General features: G+C 34.0%; 1 protein-coding gene across 2 annotated transcripts in view; it reads right to left on the bottom strand.

Moving 5' to 3' along the window:
* Window positions 1-291: 291 nt before the first annotated feature.
* FYTTD1 (forty-two-three domain containing 1) overlaps window positions 292-24,139 on the bottom strand; it is a 34,327-nt gene continuing 10,479 nt past the window's right edge. Inside the window, exons 3-9 of one of the 2 annotated variants that reach the window (XM_032630789.1) lie at window positions 20,739-20,887; window positions 15,067-15,179; window positions 13,215-13,311; window positions 12,730-12,791; window positions 11,131-11,205; window positions 5,830-5,956; window positions 292-4,188 (exon numbers count right to left, since the gene is read on the bottom strand). In XM_032630789.1, the coding sequence (XP_032486680.1) occupies window positions 4,090-4,188; window positions 5,830-5,956; window positions 11,131-11,205; window positions 12,730-12,791; window positions 13,215-13,311; window positions 15,067-15,179; window positions 20,739-20,887 (722 nt within the window). In that variant the 3' untranslated portion in view covers window positions 292-4,089. The remainder of the gene's footprint in view (window positions 4,189-5,829; window positions 5,957-11,130; window positions 11,206-12,729; window positions 12,792-13,214; window positions 13,312-15,066; window positions 15,180-20,738; window positions 20,888-24,139) is intronic. The other variant, XM_032630790.1, reaches the window with a different exon arrangement.

Here is a 24,139-nt window from a genome sequence, read left to right as displayed (position 1 = left end):
AATCCCATTCTCTTCAAATATAAAGCACAGAAACTGGTTTGTTGAATATATTCAATAAATGTTTGGTCTTACCCTTTCTGTCTCCTTTAATAAGAATCACTAATAGTTGACTTTTTAAAACTTTATACCAGAAAATTTAGACAATGTGATTTTCTTCTTAGAGGAAAACAGAAGTGGAAGTAGAAATTAAACACATACACACTAGGGAAACAGTTTTCCTATTCATCTTTAAACAATAGTAAACCTCATCCAAATACATTGAGAAAAAGGAATTTCAGTTCCAGAATGGTATCACATTTCCTTGTTTTATCAAGCTTTTAGCTGAACAGATTTCAGATAGAAAGTAAACTGTAATGGCAGGGAAAAAAAGAAACATTCGAAGCCAACAATTTATAAACAAATCTTTAAATCCCTATTAATGGTCTGCAATAGTCCAAAATTCTTGTTGTAAATGCTTCGGGGTTTTTGTTATCATTTCTAAAAAGGGGCCAACTCCAAACTGATTATGCAAAAAGAACCTGATTTTAAGGAAAGCTTAAATCACATGCTTCATTTTTTTTACAGTGGCAAAAAACAAGTAATCATGTAATTCTGATGAAACTTTGAAGGTAGACTGATCACAAATAAAGGAATCATTTTCTGCCCTAATACTGCCTGCATTCAGAATGTATGGTATTCATTCTCTGTAGTGCAAAGTCAGCTATTTCCTCTCCTCTTATCTCCTTAGAGTAATATAAATCAGAACAAAAGTTACCCTGACACTGTGTATGCTGTGTGAATTACAAAGCTATGAGAGCAAAATATGATATACATTATCTATTATAACAAAAAATAACCACTGGGCAATAAAGTCTAAGTTTCTTCGAACTTAGAAGTTTTTTTTTTTTTTCGGTACGCGGGCCTCTCACTGTTGTGGCCTCTCCCGTTGCGGAGCACAGGCTCTGGACACGCAGGCTCAGTGGCCATGGCTCACGGGCCTAGCCGCTCTGCGGCATGTGGGATCTTCCTGGACCGGGGCACGAACCCGTGTCCCCTGCATCGGCAGGCGGACTCTCAACCGCTGCGCTACCAGGGAAGCCCAGAAGTATTTTATGATTTGCTTATAATTAAAATTGTGGCGAAGTTTATGCCTATTAGAAAAAAATACATAATGTTTGATTAGGAGCACTGGCCTTTTCTAATAGGTCTACCTAATTGGAATACCAAAGTGATGAAATCTCACAATCATCACTGGCAGAGTGTATTTACTTACAGTGCTACAAAGGCTAAAGCATGGCTACTACCAATTCTTAGGTATCTGACAAGCCACACACAATTCCACTACTTTCTGTGGGTGTCCAATTCACAGGAAGTTTATTATGAACTGATAATTAAAAGATCTGAGCTTAAAAAGTGACTCTACCACACACAAGTCTTGAAAAGTTGGGTCTCACTGAACCAAGATGTAAAAAGAGGGGTTAAGCTGGATGATCTCTAAAGGCTCATTCAGCCTAATATACTGCATTCTAAGTAAATTCAATTCTCTATTCTAACTCCTCCTGGCTACTTCCTGTTGGAGCTATGAATGAAATAGTCAGAAGGTAGTTAGTGGGAGGTCAATATGAGTCTAGATTGATTTACCAATTTCATTGGTAGGTAGCTTTTCAAACCCTAAAAATTATAGTCATTACAAACTTCTTTGTAACACAGAACAATCTAAAAATCACAACTCAATCTTTACAGCTAAGAATAAACCATGTAAGACCTGTAATATTTTATTTGTTAAAAATGAACTGCTTCAGAATAAATCTAAATGCAACTTTTCCAAAAAATGCCAAAAAGTACAGTGTAAAGCATCTCCTCATTAAATATAAACTTTCATTTTGTGATGCACTGCATCAATGTTTTGGATACACCTTGATGCAAAGGGAAATTTAAGTTGCATCCTATTAAAAAAACAAAAAAAAGCTTTAAGAACTGAAAAAGGATAATTATAACCACATTCCAAGAAGGGAAAATTTTCCTCCAAAAAAGCATATTCTTTTGTTTATATACAACATGTTAGCACTCAAGAATTTTAATTTGGCTGTAACAAAGGCAAGATTCTGTATTTAAAAAGAAAATGAATTACAGATGCATGAAGAGCAAAAGTTTAATATACCAAAGACACTTTGTTTGATACACTTAATATCAATATTTGGGGCAATTTTTAAGATTAAAAAAAGGCATTAATAATAGCTCTGTACAATAATATTTAAAATAACAAGAAAACGAAAACATCTTTATACCATATTTCCACAAACTGTTCTAAAGACAGCAAACTCGTGCTCAGTTGTTTTTCCTTTGCTTCAAAATAAGTTACCAGTAATTCTCAACCAGTCTAAAATGTATTGTTCATAGATCGAATCTAAGCATTCATACTTGCAAAAACGTTTTGCACTGAGTCCTCAGCCTATGGAGAGACTACAGTTTACTTTCAAATTGTATGACTGGCTTCCAATAATCCCTTATCAGTAGACTTACAAGCAAAATACCAGATATTAAGGATCAGATTTAATTCTTTGGTATAAGCAGGAAACTGTTATTGATAGCTTTCCGTGGCTAGCATAAACCAAGTAACCCAAGGAGCATGAGAGACAACAATAAAGTCTAGTACACACCGCAAAGCAGGCAGGAGCCATAACTTAATGTTTCGTGTTTTTTTAACAGGGAAAATCAACACTAATAATACACTGTTTGGAAACTAACACCTACTTAGAGGTTTCAACATTATAGCAAACCAAAAAGTTAAGCTTCAAAATGACCAAACTTGTAACGTGTAGTCTATTTTGCTGCGTTTTGGCATTATACCCTAACTTATAATTTACAACCATCTAAGGACGTTTAGCACTAGCTTGGCACAACGAACTAACTCCTCCTAACCCTCCAGAGTGTGGGGGGAAAACCCTCTTCTCACCATAAATGCCTGAACTTTATACAAGAAATCAGAAGCAAAGGTACAAAACAAGGTTATAATGTAACTCTATTATCATTTTGCACTTTTTACCTGGTGACATATACATTTTTATTTTTAGAGCTGTATACTGTTTAATTTAGCAAACTTAAAGCTTAATTTCTCTAAAAAGAAGTCTAGGGCTTTATGGCTAATTTTACTATCAAAATATCTAAGGGACTCAATCCATTTTAAAATTATAATTATTCTAAATATCATTTGAAGAATTCTTTGTGGACACCAGACTCAAGACTACACTAAATCCAAACAGTATACCTGTGACCTAGGTTTTAAAGTTTTTCTCCTCAGTTACCTGTCTTCCACCTGCTACTTCCTCTCATGCTTTCTTCATTTCCTAAACACAAATTATCAGATTTTTACACTAGACTTTCCTCAGAGGAGGCTATCAGATAACCTTGTAAACACCCATTTATAGCTTTCAAACACTAAAAACACTAACATTTTAAACTGAGCCTATGCCTAGAGTCACATTTCTTGTTAAAAGTTCAGCATTAAGGATTTACGTAATCCTTAATTTACTTAATCCTTAAACTCTGGAGGATTAACCTAACATTTGAAAAATGAACCAAGTTCAGATATTCCCATAAACCTTAAACCCCCAAACTGGAATTCTAATAATTTTTTTATATCCCTAATGAAGAAAAGTCAATTGCACTTATTACATCAACACTATTAAAGAATAAGTGACAGCAACAAAGGGACCTACTTCAAATCCTGAAGACCAAGATTTACCATGGCAAAGTGTAAAACAATGGGCAAAGGTGATGAGATCCTAAATACCACTATCATAAAAATAATCAATTTCTATCTTTCCGCCTTCTTTCTGCTGCATGAGAAACCAAAGAAGTCAAATAGAGAATTGTTCTGTCTGAGCCAACCATGAAATCTTTAAGAACATATAGGTATAGTCCCTGTTTTTCTTTCAGGGCATTATTTATACATGTTAAAAAAAAAACAACAACTTCAAAAATAAAAAATAAGAGTTATTTAGCCTTGTGAATATTTTGAAATAAAGTTTCTTGAATTTCTGTGATGCACTCTTCAAAGAATTCGATTTTTAAAAGAGTCATCACTCAAAAGTCCCTTTGACATGGGACCTATCCCACAGTTACAAAGCGGCTTCCTCCTTTGTTGAAAGTGAGAGTGGCTCTTTGTTCCTTCAGGATCCCAAATCGCTCATTTAAAGTCATCCCTGTCTAGAGAAAATGAAACAAAACAAAAATTAACAACTTGACTGTAAGCCACATTTGCTTTGGAACAATAATGTGATCATAATGGTGATTCATAGTAAAAACAGCTAACATTTCCTGAATATTTATATGTATGAACTCCTTTAATTCTAACAAACACCATATGAAATAGGTGAATTTAGTGAAGTTTAGAGAAGTTAGTTAAGTTGCCTACTTGCAGCTTTAGAATTGAAACTGACTCAGAAACCCTATCTCCTAACCATTATAATATTATGTACTATATAAAACACATACACTGTAATGCTTACAAGTATATACCCAAAGATTTCTCTATTTGAATTATTTTTAGGGTCTGCAAACACTGCCACCAACTCTAGTGATGCCTCTGATAAAAGTTATTTAGATTTGTGAATATTTTGAAACAAATTTTCTTTAATTTCTGAGTTCATTACAAATACTTAAATCAAATTCAAATCAAAATCTGGTTTTGATTAATAGCAGAAAAAGCACCACAATTATACTTCATTTCTGAAAGGAAAGTAACAATTGACAAAATAAAATAAAAATCAGCAAAATAAATTTGGTCGAATTTCCTTCCATACAGAAATTCTTATCTTCAGTTCCAAAGATGCTTATGTCAATGACAAAATGCAACAAATAAAAATTTTCAGCAAATTACAAATAGAAGGGAACTTCCTCAATCTGATAAAAACCACCTACTGCTAACATCATGCTTAATGGTGAAAAACTTAATGCTTTCTCCTCAAGCCTGGGAACAAGGCAAGCAAACATGCTCTCAACACAGAACTGAAGGTCTTAGCCATTATAATAAAGAAGAAAAAGAAAAGGTTTAAAGACTGGAAAGAAACTCTAAAATCCTAAGTAATCTATAAAATTACTAAAAGTAGTAAGTGAATTTTAGCAAGATTACAAGATACAAGGTTAATACAAAAACTGTCAAAACCATGGTGAGATATACCACTTCACCTGCATCTGAATGTCTAAAATCAAATGACAGATAATAACAAATGTTGGCAAGGACATGGAAATATTTAGAACCCTCTTACATGCTGGTAGGAATGGTTCTGCAGCTACTTCTCCAGAAAACAATCTGGTACTTCCTCAAAGGTTAAACACAGAATTACAAAATGAACTAGCAATCCACTCTTAGGTATTTACCAAGGAGAAATAAAAACATATATACAAATACACAAATGTATGTGAATGTACAGGTTTTTGTGTGAGCATATGTACATGAATGTTCAGAGGGGCATTATTCACAATAGACAAAGAATGGAAACAATCCAAATGTCCATCAACTGATAAATAAATAAAACACAGTATATCCATATGGTGGAATGTTATTCAGCAATAAAAAAAAACACAACTGATATTTATTATGGATAAACCATGAAAACACTATGCTAACTGAAAAAAGCCCATCACAAAAGTTCACATATTATATGATCCCATTCACATGAAATGTCTGAAATAGGCAAATCTAGAGACAGAAAACAGATAGACCAGTGGTTTCCTGGGGTTGAGGAGCATTAGGATATCCTATTTAATTCATTATACAACATTTGTTTTGTTAATTAAAATGTTTTCAGTGAACAGCCCAGTGAAATACAGGGGAAAAAAATTTACCTGTTTTCCAACACTATTTATGTCAAATTGAAGGGGGACACCTTTAGGAACTTTCTTTACATCAGATTGCTCCCGTTTTGTCAAGAATGAGGGCACAGCAGTACGAGTTAATCGTGGTTTCTGAGTTCTACCAGAAAAAAATTAAAGAGAGACCAGTTTAACAATCAAAAGAAGAAAAATAAATCATTTGGTACATAAGACATCTTGACTTGTACACATGTTCAAATGTATGAAGGCTACCTTATTTACATTCTCAAAAGAAAAAAAAAACCAAAAACCTGGTTCTTTTTATTTTTTAAAGTATAGTTATTCACAATATTGTATTAGTTTCAGGTATAGAGCATAGTGATTCAGTATTTGCAGATTATATTCCATTATAGGTTGTTACAAGATAATGGGTATAATTCCCTGTACTATATAGTAAATCCTCATTGCTTATCTATTTTATATATAGTAATTTGTACATTAATCCCAAACACCTAATTTTTTCCTTCTCCCTTCTCTCTCCCCTTTTGAGTCTGTTTCTGCATTGTATATACATTCATTTGTATTATTTTTTTATAATAGATTCCACATATAAATGATATCATATAGTATTTGTCTTTCTCTGACTTATTTCACTAAGCATAACATTCTCTAGGTCCATCCAGGTTGCTGCAAATAACAGCATTTCATTCTTTTTTATGGCTAATATTCAATTGTATACATATATACATACATACATACATGTATGTAGATATATACATACATATATATACACACCATACATATATATGTATACATACATATATATGTATACATATATATATATATACACACACACCACATCTTCTTTATCCATTCATGTCTTGACTACTGTAAATAGTGCTGTTATGAACATTGGGATGCACATATCTTTTTGATTTAGTGTTTTCGTTTTTTCCAGCTATCTACCCAGGAGTGGAACTGCTGGATATGGTAGTTCTATTTTTAGTTTTTTTTTTTTTTTTAATTTACTTTATTTTTGGCTGCATCAGGTCTTAGTTGCAACATGTGGGATCTTCACTGCAGCACATGGGATCTTTTGTTGCAGTGTGCGGGCTTCTCTCTCTAGTTGTGGTGCGTGGGCTCCAGAGTGGGTGAGCTTTCTAGTTGTGGCATGTGGGCTCTCTAGTTGTGGCTCACGTGCTCAGCAGTTGCAGGGTGCTCGGGCTTAGTTGCCCCACAGCATGTGGGATCTTAGTTCCCTGACCAGGGATCGAATCCATGTCCCCTGCATTGGAAGGCGGATTCTTAACCACTGGCCCACCAGGGAAGTCCCTATTTTTAGTTTTTAAGAAACCTCTATACTGTTTTCCACAGCGGATGCACCAATTTACATTCTCACCAACAATATCCCAACTGTTTCCTTTTCTCCACATCCTTCCCGACATTTGTTATTTGTAGACTTTTTGATGACAGCCATTCTGACAGGTGAAGTGATACCTCACTGTAGTTCTGATTTGCATCTCTCTAAGTTAGCACTGCTGAGCATCTTTTCATGTGCCTGCTAGCCATCCGTATACCTTCTTTGGAAAAATGTCTACTCAGGTCTTCTGCCCACCTTTTGACTGGATTGTTTGTTTTCTTGATATTGAGTTGTATGAACTGTTTGTATATTTTGAATATTAACCTGTTGTCAGTCACATCATTTGCAAATATTTTCTTGCATTCTGTAGGTTGTCTTTTGATTTTGTTGATGGCTTCCTTTGCTGTGCAAAAGCTTTTAAGTTAAACTAGGTCCCATTTGTTTATTTTTGTTCTTATTTCTTTAGGCTTGGAAGACTGATCCAAGAAAATACTGCAATGATTTATGTCAGGGTGTTTTCCCTTCTTTCTCTTCTAGGAGTTTTATTGTTTCATGTCTTAAATTTAGGTCTTTAGACCATTATGTGTGTTTTTGTTTTAAACATCTTTATTACAGTATAATTGCTTTACAATGGTGTATTAGTTTCTGCGTTATAACAAAGTGAATCAGCTATGCATATACATATATCCCCTTATGTCCTCCATCTTGCGTCTCCCTCCCAGCCTCCCTATCCCACCCCTCTAGGTGGACACAAAGCACGGAGCTGATCTCCCTGTGCTATGCGGCTGCTTCCCACTAGCCATCTATTTTACATTTGGTAGTATATATATATCAATGCCACTCTCTCACTTCATCCCAGCTTACCCTTTCCCCTCCCCATGTTCTCCAGTCCATTCTCTAGGTCTGCATCTTTATTCCTGTCCTGCCCCTAGGTTCTTCAGAACCACTTTTTTTTTTTTTAAGATTCCATATATATGTGTTAGCATATGGTATTTGCTTTTCTCTTTCTGACTTACTTCACTCTGTATGACAGTCTCTAGGTCCAACCACCTCACTACAAATAACTCAATTTCGTTTCTTTTTATGGCTGAGTAATATTCCATTGTATGTATGTGCCATATCTTCTTTATCCATTCATCTGTCAATGGACACTTAGGTGGCTTCCATGTCCTGGCTATTGTAAATAGAGCTGCAATGAACATTGTGGCACATGACTCTTTTGGAATTATGGTTTTCTCAGGGTATATGCCCAGTAGTGGGATTGCTGGGTCATATGGTAGTTCTATTTTTAGTTTTTTAAGGAACCTCCATACTGTTCTCCATAGTGGCTGTAACAATTTACATTCCCACCAACAATGCAAGAGGGTTTCCTTTTCTCCACACCCTCTCCAGCATTTATTGTTTGTAGATTTTTTTTTGTTTGTTTGTTTTGTTTTTTTGTTTGTAGATTTTTTGATGATGGTCACTCTGACTGGTGTGAGGTGATACCTCATTGTAGTTTTGATTTGCATTTCTCTAATGATTAGTGATCTTGAGCATCCTTTCATGTGTTTGTTGGCAATCTGTATATCTTCTTTGGAGAAATGTCTATTTAGGTCTTCTGGCCAATTTTGGATTGGGCTGTTTTTTTGATATTGAGCCGCATGAGCTGCTTGTATATTTTGGACATTAATCCTTTGTCAGTTGCTTCATTTGCAAATATTTTCTCCCATTCTGAGGGTTGTCCGTCGGTCTTGTTTATGGTTTCATTTGCTGTGCAAAAGCTTTTAAGTTTAATTAGGTCCCATCTGTTTACTTTTGTTCTTATTTCTTTTGGCTTGGGAGACTGATCCAAGAAAATACTGCTATGATTTACGTCAGGGTGTTTCCCCTTTTTTCTCTTCTAGGAGTTTTATTGTTTCATGTCTTACATTTAGGTCTTTAGACCATTATGAGTTTATTTTTGTATATGGTGTGAGGGAATGTTCTAATTTCATTGTTTTACATGTGGCTGTCCAGTTTTCCCAGCACCACTTGTTGAAAAGACTGTCTTTTCTCCATTGCACATTCTTACCTCCTTTGTCATAGATTAATGGACCATAGGTACATGGCTTTTATTTCTCTCTATTCTGATCCATTGATCTATGTGTCCTTTTTTGTGCCAATATCATGCTGTTTTGACTACTGTAGTATAGTCTGAAGTCTGGTAGGGTCATACCTCCAGCTTTGTTCTTTTTTCCTCAGCAGGTGCTTTGGTAATTTGGGGTCTTTCGGGGTTCCATATAAATTTTAAGATTGTTTGTTTTAGTTCTGTGAAAAATGTCCTGGGTATTTTGATAGGGATTGCATTAAACCTGTAGATTGCTTTTGGTAATATGGTCATTTTAATAATATTAATTCTTCCAATCCAAGAGCATGGGATTATCTTTCCATTTCTTTGAATAATCTTCAATTTCCTTCATCAACGTTTTATAGTTTTCAGCATATAGGTCCTTCACCTCCTTGGTTAAGTTTATTCCTAGGTATTTTTTAAATGTAATTTTAAATGGGATTTTTTTTTTTCTTTAACTTTCTCTTTCTGCTTTTCATTATAGTGCATAGAAACACAACAGATTTCTGTATATTGATCTTGTATCCCGCAACCTTGCTGAATTCCAAAAAATACTTGGTTCTTGACTGACTAATCTAGAGACTAAAATTTATAAAATGCTCACAGAATACCTCTGTAAGTAGAACTACAAACTTTTCAACAATTTGGAAGGATTGGCGATTTCCAAGTCTTGATCTTCTGCTAAAATAAAGCAACCTCTAAAATCGTAGAGAATCATCCTAGGTTTTCATTTCAATCATTAAAATGGCTAGATAGTTAAAAACAAAACTCCATAAACCTAGAAAGTTGAAAAAAATTTTTATTATTTTATTTTCTTTTTACAATATGTTCATCACATCTCACAGAACTGATTTCATAACCTACTAATGGGTCACACACATAATGTGAAAAATATCAACACAGAGATATTTTCCTCTGCTGCGTTAGAAGCTTGAGCACGTCTGCAAGAATTTCCAAGAAACTAGCCAATCTGCTAGACTACTGGCTGATACAGGACTTTAAATTTTAAGTATAGAGCTTAGATTTTCATTCCTGATACTTTTTGATGTGAAAAATTTAAGAGTGCCAGTTATGGTCTGGTCTATGGCTAGGTCAACTATCAGGCTGAATTTGATGATATGGTTTTAGAACTTTCTTGAAATGCATCCTTGACCTCCGGCCCTGTGCTTTAAGTCTCACATCTTGCCTGTCAAATCGGGGTTCAGTTCACCCCCCCATCCCCTAGGCAACATCACTTCCGGCTTCAACCTAGAAAGTTTATAATGCAATACATATAACGGAATGGTTAACTAAATTAAGGTCATCTTGATAAAAGAATACATTATGAAGCCTTTAAAAAGAAGGTAGATCTGTATGTAATGAAAAGTAAGGAAGTCCAAAGCATACTGGGGGGAGGGGGAGAAGGGAGCAAGTATGCATGGTATTATCTCATTTATGATTATACACAAGAAATAGATGTACATAGTATGTTATATGGGCACCAATTTTTTAAATAAATATATGAAATTGTTAAAAGTGGTTACTTTGGGGCTGTAGAACCAGGAATCAGTGAGCTTTTACTTTTAACTTTTTTTGTTATTTTTGATTTTTTTGTTTGTTGTTTTTGGGGGCCATGCTGTGCAGCTTGAGGGATCTTAGTTCTCCACCTGACCAAGGATTGAACCTGGGCCTCAGCAGTGAAAGCACCTGCCGAGCCCTAACCTCCGGACCACTAGGGAATCCCCTACCTTTTTTATACTATTTCCACTTTATACCACAAGTATTACTTTTACCCTTGTCTCAGTTTATCCTAACATGACCATCATACTCTGAAGAGAAGTCAAATATTTCTCTATTATCTTATATAGAGAAGTTATAATTTTTGCAAAATCTAAAAAAGACTTACACTGGGCACTGCACTGCTCCTGGATTATCAATGGATACAGTCAAAATTCCTCCATTTGTGGTGGAAGTCCGCCACCTAGTTTCAAAAAACCAAAAATTTCATTAAAATGACAGTTTATGAATCCTATAGTGTATTCCACATTAAAACATACATTTTAAAGTAGCCATTACTTTTTCTTAGTTTTTCAGAAAATACAGAAACCTGGGCCCCACCATGATATAATTAATCAGCATCCTGGGTGTAAGAACTAGACACCTGAATTTATTAAATATTTTTCAGTGTAACAAATATATGCACATAAAAAAATCAAATAATACAGAAAGGCTTCTAATAAGAAACAACAGTCCTTTACCCCACTATTCTCCCTTTCTGCTCCCCAGAGGCAGCACTTTTAACCTTTCCTGTTTTCCCTGCTTGCTAGTTAGTTACTTCCAGTTCACTAAACAAAATGCATATGTAATACTATCTTGCTATGGGTAAGGATTCAGCTCATTACACTATCCTCTAGTTTCTCTTCCTACCTCTAAACGTTTTGATGGCTATATCACTATTTTACTTCCATTATTATCTTTAAATATACTAAAATCTCTTTTTTTAGTAGTGTCTCTTGACATTATCCCCTACCCACTTTGTATAAACGGACAGTAGCATCTCTAATTCCTTCCCTCCACCTCTTCACCCATTTTGTACCTCTCACTTTTTATCAGCTTTACTTTTATATTTATGTTGGTCAAAATCTGACATTTATATCACACTGTTACCAAATTAAGTATTTTGTGCTTTGTTCTACAGATTGATTCTTAAAGTTCAAAACAAATAAGCTGCATTTACATTATTACAATTATGTAAATACTGTTTATTGCAGAAGCAAATAGGTCATGATCATTATTTCCTTTCTTTTGGTTTCCAATGCCTGACTCCTGTGCAAAAGAATATTGCCAGCATCAAGTTCAAATAGTTGCCTTTCTGACACGCCAATTGCTCAAAATCATGCCCATTATAGACGGCATCATATCTGGACAATAATCATGTTTTATATGCTCTGTTTTCACAGAAGTAGCCATAATTTTAAATGATTTAATTTTAAAACCTGATCATATTGATGGAGTGTTACAACTCACACTTGGGGAGTGCAATTCTAACAGACAAAAATACATTCTTGAAAAAAACCTTCACGGGGTAAGGAGAAAAAAACAATATGTGAAAAGAAAACATCCTATTGTTTTTAAAAATCTATAAAATTTCTAAAAGCGCTACTGGATTTTATTCTATTTATTCCCTGAATTGGTTCATTTGTATGAAAGCAGTTATAAAAAAATAAAGAGCTGTTTCATTAAAAAGGAATAAACAGGCAAGAAAAAAATTAAAATACAGAGTAATGTATTTGGTGCTAAAACTTACAACACTGACATGTGAAAATGAAAAAGGTTTTTGGGGAAAAAACAACAAAAACAACATAGGATTTATTTATTTCAGGCTCAATGGTTAATTCACTTTGGGTCTCATTTAATTTCTTTTCGACTGGGGTACAAAGTAATTTGGGTCACTACTATTCTGGGAGTTTTGAAATGACATCTTGAAAAACAAATTGAAACTTACTGACGAGTTCTCTTTGTTACTACATCGTCTAGCAGTTGTTCTGAGTTCAACTGGGCCTGAACCTGAAGGGAAAAAAAAAGCAGTAGATCCCATAGAAAGCAGAGGATCCCATAGAAAGCAGAGGATTTGAATCCAAAGAGCTACCCTGCTCTGTAACTTTAAAACCCAGTGTGGTGTGTGAATGCAGGAGAGGGGCATGTGCCTATTCTAACAACACCTCTTTGTTCAGGTTCCTGTATCAGAACAAGTAGTAAAAAGTTTATTCCTAAATAACATGTTAAATTCTTATAAGACACTGCCACTGAGGACAACAAAAGAGAAAATAGAAAAAAAAAAAGGAATTAATCTAATGTCATGTTCTCCATATTCTAAACCCAAACCCTACCTCAATCATGGGCCATGTCTATGATTGAGGATCACTAGAGGTGGATGTTCAGGATCCTTTGTTTGGGTAAAAAGAAAACACTACCAAGGGTTTTTTATACCTTCAGGCCTCTCCTGAAAAGAAAAGTTGCCTGACGAGTGTCTTTCTGATGACTTAATTTATTTCCACTCCTGGTAAAATTGGCTGGAATGTTATTTCTGCAACAAAAACACGTACACCATGAATAGTATGGGCCACTTAACAACTTTCAAACATCTTGAAAAGATAAGCAAAAATATTTAAATTCATAGGATGAAAATCTGAGGTACACTAAACACAAAGACTCTGAATTATACCCTTGTTTACATGAAGCTATTGAGATCTGATTTACAAATACCTCCCTCTGTAGCAGACTACATAACAATGTGGTTAATTCTGACCTAATTTTTCTTACAAATACTCAACGGTCTAATATTCTGACATATAAGGTCTCTTCTGAAGACACTGAAATAACATTTTTAATGCTACTTTCTAAATTTGGTAAAAGACATAAATGTACAGATTTATGAACAGGATTAGTACAAAGAAAAGCACACCTAGGCACATCATGGTCAAACCGCTGAAAACAAAAAATGAAGAGAAAATCTTGAAATATACCATCTTTTCCAATTTTCTCTCCTTCACTCAGAAACCTTCATATATTAATATAAATCACACAGAAACTTATACTATTCCACTGTTTGCTCTCTCCTGCTTAGAACACTGTAATCTTAATTATATGTTTGACTTGACTTTCACCAATTCCTTTCTAGTTTCTATAGAAAGTTGGTAAAACATGAGAAAACAAATTTTCATTTCTGTCTACTTATTTATTTTTATAAATAAATGTTTAACAGGTCACCTAATTTTACCTCCAAACTTAAAGAGGCTCAAATGCAAAATTTCCCTGCCAGCCCAACTAACATGGGCTCATTAATGGTTCATGTAATTGACAAGCTCTTATTTGAGAAGTTTCCCTTTTCCAAAAAACTACTCCGAAATGATTCCCAAAAGAAAAAGAGATGATAGTTGAATAAAGCTGCAATTGTAGCCATTCCACTTATACAAAAACTTCATTTCAGGGTTTTTTGCTTTGAATTATCTTCTATAAAAGATGAATAAAAGGCATTTGAAACTGAAATAAGGGCAAGAAAACTTTGCAGCCTGTCAACTACTTTATCCTTACAGAGAACAGAATACCATAACGATAGGCCACAATTTTTAAGTTTTGTTATACTTTTTTTTTTTTAATTTATTTATTTGGTTGTGCCAGGTCTTAGTTGGGCAGGTGGGCTCCTTAGTTGCAGCAGGCAGGCTCCTTAGTTGTGGCATGCAAACTCTGAGTTGCAGCATGCATATGGGATCTAGTTCCCTGACCAGGGATCAAACCCGGGTCCCATGCATTGACAGCATGGAGTCTTAACCACTAAGCCACCAAGGAAGCCCTGTTATATCTTTTTTAAATTAAGAGAAAAATAATTTCAGCTTACGAAGCATTCATGAAAAATTCTTTCAGGTTTGCTTTTCCCACAAATAACATACACTGCTTTATTAAGAGCCACTGAGACTATATAACAAATTCAGCTTTCAGAATTCTCAATTTTGAATAATTCTGGAAGAGGTGTTTTTACCAAAACGATCACGTTTTGCAATTTTACTCTATATGTCAAGAAAGAGAAAGACACAGAGTTATGCTTTTTTAAAACGTTTATGATCAGTTAAATTCATCAATAACACTGGTTCCAAGAGATAATGAAGCTATTACTGAATACTTCCGTATTGGATTTTCAAACAGACATCCCAAATATCTGTCTTGAAAATGACTAGATACCTACAAACATCACTGCAAATTCATTTCTTTGAACTCTCAGGGCAAGAAGTCCATCTTTATTTATGATGTATAACATAACATTGTCTTGTATTTGAGTACTTACTTTCTATTTAACTGGTTAGGTCTCTTGAGAGCTGCAACTGGTTTTCTCTGTACTTCATTTTGTCTCAGAAGGTTTGCCTTCCTTTTTAACGCTGGAAAATATCGCTCTATATTCTTTCAGAAAGCAAGAAACTATGTTAATTAGATTGCTTTTTGCTCTATACCCTACTACAATAAACATTTCTGAGGCAGAATGGACAGGGACTGACCACTGCTTAGATGTACAGGTTGTGCTAAAACAACTTGAATATTTCCTGTCTAAAGTGAACGAAAAAAGATAACTACATTACACTTAAAAATACTTGCAACAAAAGAAGAAGTCAAACAGAAGAATGAATTTTTTCTATTTTGGTTATGTTCAGTTTGAGGTATTCTGAGGGATGCACAGGTGATGAGGAAACATGGCTCTGGAGCTCAAGAGAAGAACCCTCTAGAGAGCCAGAAATGTAAATTAGGGAATCTTTTATATAAATAAGATTTTGATATCAAGTGAAGAGATAAGAGAGCCAAGATCCAAAACAAATGTGTGAGAAGGAAAAAAGGGAGGTTGTGATAGCAAAGAAGTTTGAGTAGAAAAACAAGAATTAAGAAAATTCAATGTCCATAGAAAATAAGCACAGGAAATGTCCACTTTTTCTCCCTCTACATATATAAAATTTCAGTCTATCATTAAAGCCTAATTCAGGTTTCCATATTTCCCATGAAGCCTTTTCTAAAGTCTCTGACAATATGGACTATATCTTTTATTTAATCTAGATTCTCTTATATTTTGAGAATCTGACAAGGGATTAATCTCCAAAATATACAAACAGCCCATGCAGCTCAATATCAAAAAAATAACCCAATCAATAACTGGGGGGAAGATCTAAATAGACATTCTCCAAAGAAGACATACAGATGGCCAAAAAGCACATGAAAAGATGCTCAACATCGCAAATTATTAGAGAAATGCAAATCAAAACTACAATGAGGTATCACCTCACACCAGTCAGAATGGCCATCATCAAAAAATTCTACAAACAATAAATGCTGGAGCAGGGTGTGGAGAAAAGGGAACCCTCCTGCACTGTTCGTGGGAATGTAAATTGATACAGCCACTATGGAGAACAGTATGGAGATTCCTTAAAAAACAAAAAATAAAACTACCATACGACCCAGCAATCCCACTACTGGGTATATAACCTGAGAAAACCATAATTCAAAAAGAGTCATGTACCACAATGTTCACTGCAGCTCTATTTACAATAGCCAGGACATGGAAGCAACGTAAATGTCCACTGACAGAGGAATGGATAAAGAAGATGTGGTATATATACACAATAGAATATTACTCAGCCATAAAAAGGAACAAAATAGTGCCATTTGCAGAGACATGGGTAGACCCAGAGACTGTCATACAGAGTGAAGTGAGTCAGAAAAAGAAAAACAAACATCATATAATATCCCTTGTATGTGGAATCTAGAAGAATGGTACAGATGAACTTATCAGCAAAGCAGAAATAGAGTCCAGATGTAGAGAACAAACTTATGGTTACCAAGGAGGGGAAGGGGGGAATGGGACAAATTGGGAGATTGGGATTGACATATATACACCACTAAGTATAAAATAGATAACTAATGAGAACCTACTGTTTAGCACAGGGGACCTCTACTCAATGATCTGTGGTGACCTAAATGGGAAGGAAATCTAAAAAACAGTGGAGATATGTATACCTGTAACTGATTCACTTTACTGTACAGGAGAAACTAACACAACGTTGTAATGCAACTATACTCCAATAAAAGTTAAAAAAAAAAAAAGAATATGAGAAGTATCACATAAATATCGATTGACTAAAAACCACAAAAATTACGATAGTCTTCATTTTCATGAATGTTTGGAAAAGAAGTAAATGGAGGAATAAAGAATATTATGAGTACAGAAGAAATGCTATGAAATCAGACTAATGATGGCCCATTCCGAGCTTTGTATTTTGTCTTTAATAAAAATACCAAGACTCATTTTATAGGTAAATGTAAAAGTTCCTTCTATGATACTACTGTCACATGTTGTTTTCCTTCAAAATACCTGCCATATTATAATCATATAGTTATTTGTGTGATAAATTATTTAATATTTATTTGAGTTCTCCATGAAGACAGGGATTTTCTATTGAGTTACTGCAGAATCCCTTGCGTCTAGGACATACTGAGTATTCAGTCAACATGAAGTAAATGATGAATACATGGACAAGAACTTTAACAATCCATTAATATATGGGGAATTTGTGTTCCATGAATCTAAGGTTTGTACATGTGTATAAAAGTGTTTATAAAAAATATCTAAGGGTAAGTTTTTCTTACAGAATTTTGAGATAAAAATTATTCCTTGAAGGAAAGAAATTAAGGTAGTTTATTTTTAATGCTATTTTATTAAAGTAATATTTACATACAATAAAATTTTAAGTGTACAGTTTGATGAAGTTGGGTAATTACATGTAATCATGGAACCACATCATAATCAAGATATAAAACAGTACCCTTACCCTTAAAAGTTTCCCTGTGCCCCTTTGCAGTCAATTTCCTTCCCCCACCTGACTCTAACCCCAGGCAATGACTGATCTGTCACTATAGTTTAGCCTTTTCTACAATTTCAAATAAAAAGAATCATAGTACATAGTGTTTTGTGTTTGTGTTCTTTTGCTTAGCATGATGTTTTGAGATGTACCCACACTGTCTTGCGCATTAACGTTTATTCCTTTTTTATTGCTGAATAGAATTCCATAGTATGAAGATAAGGTATTTATAAACTGTCAAAATCAGATAAAAGATCAAAACTACCCATTAGCAGAAGATAACTGCTATATATGCAGCAACAACAAAAAATTTTTTAAGTTCACAGAAGTACTAAATGGTTTAGTATTATTAGTCAAGTTAAAAGTTCTACAAAACATAACATACCCTCAGTTTTAGGAAACTGTGAACCTAAAATAGAAAAGTTACAGTATTGACATTGACAAGGTTATATATTCCAGTAGAAGAATCCCTTACAAACTTTTACTTGGCAGATCTTTTAAGCTGACTTTCTCTAAACAAAAGAAAATTCATTCTTAGAGACAACCATTCCCCTCCAGGCATAGCCATTTGCTCTCTCAGTAATTACTAGTAATGTAAATGAGTATGCTATCTTTCCCACTTAGTAATTCACTTCATAGGTAAGAAAATGTACATTTTTATTGAAATAAAATCTCACTAATTCATATAAACTGTGGAAAGGAAGAGAAAAAGTAACAAAAAGTCTAATTGTGGTCAGGACTTTTTTTATGGTATAAAATTTCTAAGTATATGCAGCAATTCAAGGACAATTAACTTACTTAGGTATTTGTTTAATGAATAGAAGAGGATGGTTTAAGTTACTTATATGTAAAAAGAAATTTTCTAAACTGCTAGAAAATGATCTGCTTCACAAGTACCACAGTCGATTCTGTTGAGACATTAATCTGTATTCAGGTTGAGAGAAAGGTTCTTAAGAAACAGCAAATTTCAAACCATACCTTTTCCAAAATCATTCAAACTTTAAATAAAAGGATCTTACAATTCAGCACATTCTCTTTCAATTTTCACTATTTTTAAACAACTCAAAAGACTACCACATGTGGTAACTTAAAATTTTTACTGGAGCAAGTTCTGTAATAAAGTTTTAGAGAATAGCTGCTGGTGATAGCAGAATTGAAAAGTTAAGGGGTGAAGACAGTTGTGGTTAACCAGAATACAGATACTTAGGACAATTTAAGAAATGAATGTCCTGAATTTTTGTATTAAAATATGTATTACTTTCATAATCAGAGAAACAAAAGGGGTTAAAAAACAGCAGGGTGGAACATTAAATTCCTTGGTGGCTCAGACTTACTAAACTTAAGAAGTTAAAGTAAAACCATTTGTGAAACTATTTTAAGTAATGCTTTATACAGCCAATTCAAAAATTACTCATTGAGATGTAATTAAAAATTCAGTTAAGATTTGAAAAGTAGTTAATTTATGGTGGGTAAATAATTGTAACTAATTAAAAGTATCAACTAGGGGAGATAGGTATCCGCCCAAGAGAAATGAAAACCTGTGTCCATACAGACTTACAGGCAATGTTCACAGCAACATATTCACAATACCCAAAAAAGTGGAAAAAACCAAAATGTTGTCCATCAACTGGTGAATGGGTAAACAAAATATTCATACAATGAAATATTATTCACTAATAAAAAGAGATGAAGTACTGAGACATGCTACAACATGATGAACCTCAAAAGTATTATGGCTAAATGCCAGCCCACATACTATTGTATAATTCCATTTACAGGCATACCTCGGAGTTACTGGGGATTTGGTTCCAGACCACTGCAATAAAGCAAATATCACAATAAAGTGAGTCACATGAATTTTTGGTTTCCCACTATATATAAAAATTTATATTTATGCTATACTGTAGTCAATTAAGTGTGCCACAGCATTATGCCTAAAAAAACAACGTATATACCTTAATCTAAAAATGCTTTATTGCTAAAAATGCTACGCATCATCTCAGACTTCAGCGAGTTGTGATCTTTTCGCAATAGTACCATCAAAGATCACTGATCACCATAACAAATATAATGATGAAAGAGTTTGAAATATTGCGAGAATTACCAAAATGTGACACAGAGACACAAAGTGAGCAAATGCTGTTGGAACAACGGCACCAACAGACTTGCTCAGTGCAGGGTTGCCAAAAATCTTCAATTTGTAAAAAGACGCAGTATCTGTGAAGCACAATAAAGTGAAGTACAATAAAACAAGGTATGCCTGTATATGAAATATGCCAGAAAGGCAAATTTATAAAATATCTACAGCAAGTAGATTAGTGGTTGCCTGGGGCATATCACAGGGTATGACTGTGAATGGACTTGAGATTTCTTTTTAGAGTGATAGAAATGTTCTAAAATTAATTATTGTGATGATTGTTCAACTCTATAAATTTTCTAAAATTCACTGAATTGTACACTTAAAACAAATGAATTTTATAGTATAAAATTATACGTCAATAACCTGTTAAAAACTGCAGACACACACTATCCCGTTAAAAACTGCACACACACACAGGGAAAGTCAAGAACCTCTAAAAAAATTTTATATTTGAGAATGTGGAAATTTAGGTATTCTTCATGAATGACAATAATTATTATTTAATTATTGAATTTTTTATATAAGCCCCAAAGTACTATATTAAAAAAACCCAAAATATTCAAATAAAATGCTCTCTCAAGCTCATTCACAGAAATATTAGTACGAATAAAGGAAAAGGGTTTCTTTCTCTTTTTTTAATTGAAGTATGGTTGATTTACATATTGTGTTCGTTTCAGGTGTAGAGCAAAGTGATTCAGTCATAAATATATATATATTTCAGATTATTTTCCATTATAGGTTATTATAAGATGCTGAATATAGTTCCCTGTGATAATACAGTAAATCCTTGTTGCTTATCTATTTTACGTATAGTAATTTGTATCTGTCAATCCCATACTCCTAATTTATCCCTCCCCCCTCCCCATCCCCTTTGGTAACTGTAAGTTTGTTTTCTATGTCTGTTGAGTCTGTTTCTGTTTTGAACACAGACTCATTTGTAAGGAAAAGTTTCTGACTCAGGATTAGCCATCATCCTACCTTGTCACTTAGAGGTGGTCGATTCATAGGACTAATTCCTTTTCGAATTCCAGTTGCTTTCCTAGCTGCAAGGCCAGTGATAACTCCATAAGGACGTCTCTTTCCAGGCATCACTCTTCCTCTACGGCTCAGACTATTCTTACCAAAACCTGGAGGAGAGGAGGAAAAAAAAAAAATCAATCTAAGACTGCAATTGAGTGACACACAGGTCACAGGATATTCTATTTCTTAAGTAGGGTGGAGGACATAAGAGTTTTTTCATTTATTATTATTCATATAATATTTCTTATATTATTATTATATTACTATTTATATAACTTCTTTAAAATTACATAAAATATTTCATTTTTAAAGAGGCAATAAGCTATTGGAAAGGGTTCTGCTGCTGCAATGGACTGCAAAGGACTAGAGGATTCTCACATTTCCCCCCAGCTATCCTCTCTCTGGCATTACTTTCTCAACAAACAGAACAGTCTCAACTTTCCCTGTGCAGCATGGTGGCCACTAACCACATGTGGTTATTGAGTACTTGAAATATGACTAGTCTGAATTGAGATGTAACAAAAGAATGTATAATATTTCATTAATAATTTTACATTAATCATATGTTAGAATGATATTTTAGATGTACTGGGTCAAATAAAATATATTATTAATATGTGGTTCACATTTTATTTGTTGGATGGCACTGATCCAGAGTGGAATCACTATCTCATCTCCTATTTTCTTACGATGTTGCAATCTGGCTTCTTTGTTTTCAGTCTTATTATATTCAAACTGCTTTTGCTAAAGTCTGCAGTAAACTCCAATGGATATATATTTTAATCTCTGCGGCATATGACATTACTGCTTTGCTTTTCCATTATGTATCTTACCTATTTAAATACTTATTTTCTAATTATGAAAAAGTAAACGTGCTCAGTACAGAAATCTTAAAAACATATAAAGTACAAATAAGAATATAAAAGCCACCACCGTTAGCCCACCACTTAGAGACAACAACTACTAACATTTTATATTTTTCTAGTCTTTTACTTGTATACATACATTTCAAATTAACACTTTTAGTTTCAACTGTCTTTAAGCAACTCAAAAGACTACCACATGAGGTAATTCACAATTTTGTAGTACCATGTGACCAGAAAATGGACTGAGTCAATCTTCCAGCAACCACATTTCACTACTCTATATACTACTCTGTAGTCTACATTAACACTGTATTGTGAATATTAATCCTATGTCTTTAATATTCATACTAATCATTTTAGTTACTTCTAATGTTACACTATTATAAATAACATTGCAATAACACTACAGATAACATTTTTATACACATCCATGATATTTCCTCAATATATAAATTTCCAAAGATCAAAATGCTGTATCAAAGAGTAAAGCAAATTCTAAAGGATTTTGATTCATATTGTAAAAAATCCCCTCCAGAACGACAATATTTATTTATATTTCCAGGAACATAAGGGTGCCACTTTTTCCGTATCATTGACAACTTTAAATATTATTCTTTTTAATCTTTATCATTTAGCGTTTGAGATAAAAAAAAAAACTTGTATTTGGTAGTTTACTAGTAATAATGAACACTTTCCATGGGTTTTTTGACTATCTGTATTCTTCCATTCACAAACTATCATGTTCATAAACCAGTTTTCTAGGGTCAAGTTCTAATTTCCTTTGATGCTTTGATAGAAGAATTACTTTAAATTTATAATTAATTTATCAAGAATCGACATTTTACAATATTCAGGAACACATTACGTCTTCATTCAAGTCTTCTTCTGTCACTAATTGGCTCAGTAAAGTTTCAAGCTTTTCCTCCCATAGGTCCTGCACATTTCTTGTTAAGCTTATTACGAGGTATTTTATACACTTGTTGTCAATCACAAAAAAAGATCCCTTATCTATTAATAATCTTCATATTGTCATTCCTAGGATTACAGAAAGCTACTGAGGTTTTAATTAATAGCTTTTAATCAGCCATTCCACTGAATTCACTTATTAGTTCTAATAGTCTTTCAAATTATTTTCTTAGGATTTCTGAGTGACAATCATATTACCCACAAATGATACTACCTTCTTCCTTCCAATAATTATACCTCAAATTCTTTTACTTCTTAATGCAATAGCCAGAAATTCCAGAGAACTATTTTAAGTAACAATTGTGATATTGGGCATGCTTATCTTAATTCTAATTTGGGGGGGAATGTCTTTAGAATGGAATCCTGTATAATACTATACACCTGCAATGTGGTAACAGGTCTACCAACCTGTTTCATAGTCAAACTAAACGGAGTTAAAATAGTTTACTGTAGGATTTCTCAGGACTGTGTGTGATGAATCTCTTAAGCCATAATCATGTATATGTCACTGTCGAATTTATCTAATTCCGTAATGCTTTTTTGTGGTGTACCTACTTTGAGACCAGAATTCAACTAGACAGTTAGAAAAACCTGTTATGTTATGATGGTTGAACCATTTACCAATTTATTGCCTTTCAGCTCCCAATTCACTCTTTACTGTCCCACTTCTGTTACTGGAACATTTCTCTTACCAGCTGGCACGATGTTAAGCTTTGTCAGCAGAGGGCACTGGAGGGACTCTAGAAGAAGAAGGAGCTTTTCTTCCAAGTTCCAGCGTGCACCTCAAGGCTTGCTCCTGTGGCATAGGACACCCAGTGGCACTCATTATCCCTCCCCTGAAAGCTGAGACTATGGTGAGGCAAGAGAGGCGCCTAGGGCATAAAATCTGAGAATGAGTGACACCTTAAATATTAGGCCCTCGGTATCTATCTAGATCTAGTCCTAGGCATCACTCTAATTCTGGCCCTGCTCATCCTCCAGTGAATTAAAGCTGCATCACCCCTATAGATCACTTCCCAGTGAATTCCACCAGCACGGCAACTCAGTGTGGTAAGGAGTTCTTGTAGATTTGTTCCCTTTTTGGGTGCTCTGCCTCAGTACTAAAGGTGCTGATTTTATTATTTTTATAATCAGCAAAAAAGCAATAAAGATACAATTTTTTAAAATATTAGGATCAAATTATTGCTGTTCTATGTGTGATTCCCTTCTAGAATTGCAACCAAACGAAGATTAAGCATGTTGGGGAAACCTGTATATTCAAATTAAATCTACAACTACTTGCTATTTTTATTTGTATTAAATAATGAAGCAGCTACCAATGTGCTAGGTAGGCACTGTTCTGAGTACCTTAATTTAAATGAGCACTTGATGAAATTGACGCTAACATCTCAATTTTGCAAGTGAGCAAAGTGAGGCAAAGAACAGTGACTACCCAGAGGGCACAGTTAGAAAATGGCAGAGCCATGATCTAAGTGCAAGTCTGTGGCTCGAAAAATTGAGCATTTTCCAAACTGTTATATATAAAAA

The sequence above is a fragment of the Phocoena sinus genome, chromosome 4 (genome assembly GCF_008692025.1).
Source record: "Phocoena sinus isolate mPhoSin1 chromosome 4, mPhoSin1.pri, whole genome shotgun sequence".
Lineage (NCBI taxonomy): Eukaryota > Metazoa > Chordata > Mammalia > Artiodactyla > Phocoenidae > Phocoena > Phocoena sinus.
This window is presented reverse-complemented; position numbering and strand designations above follow the sequence as displayed.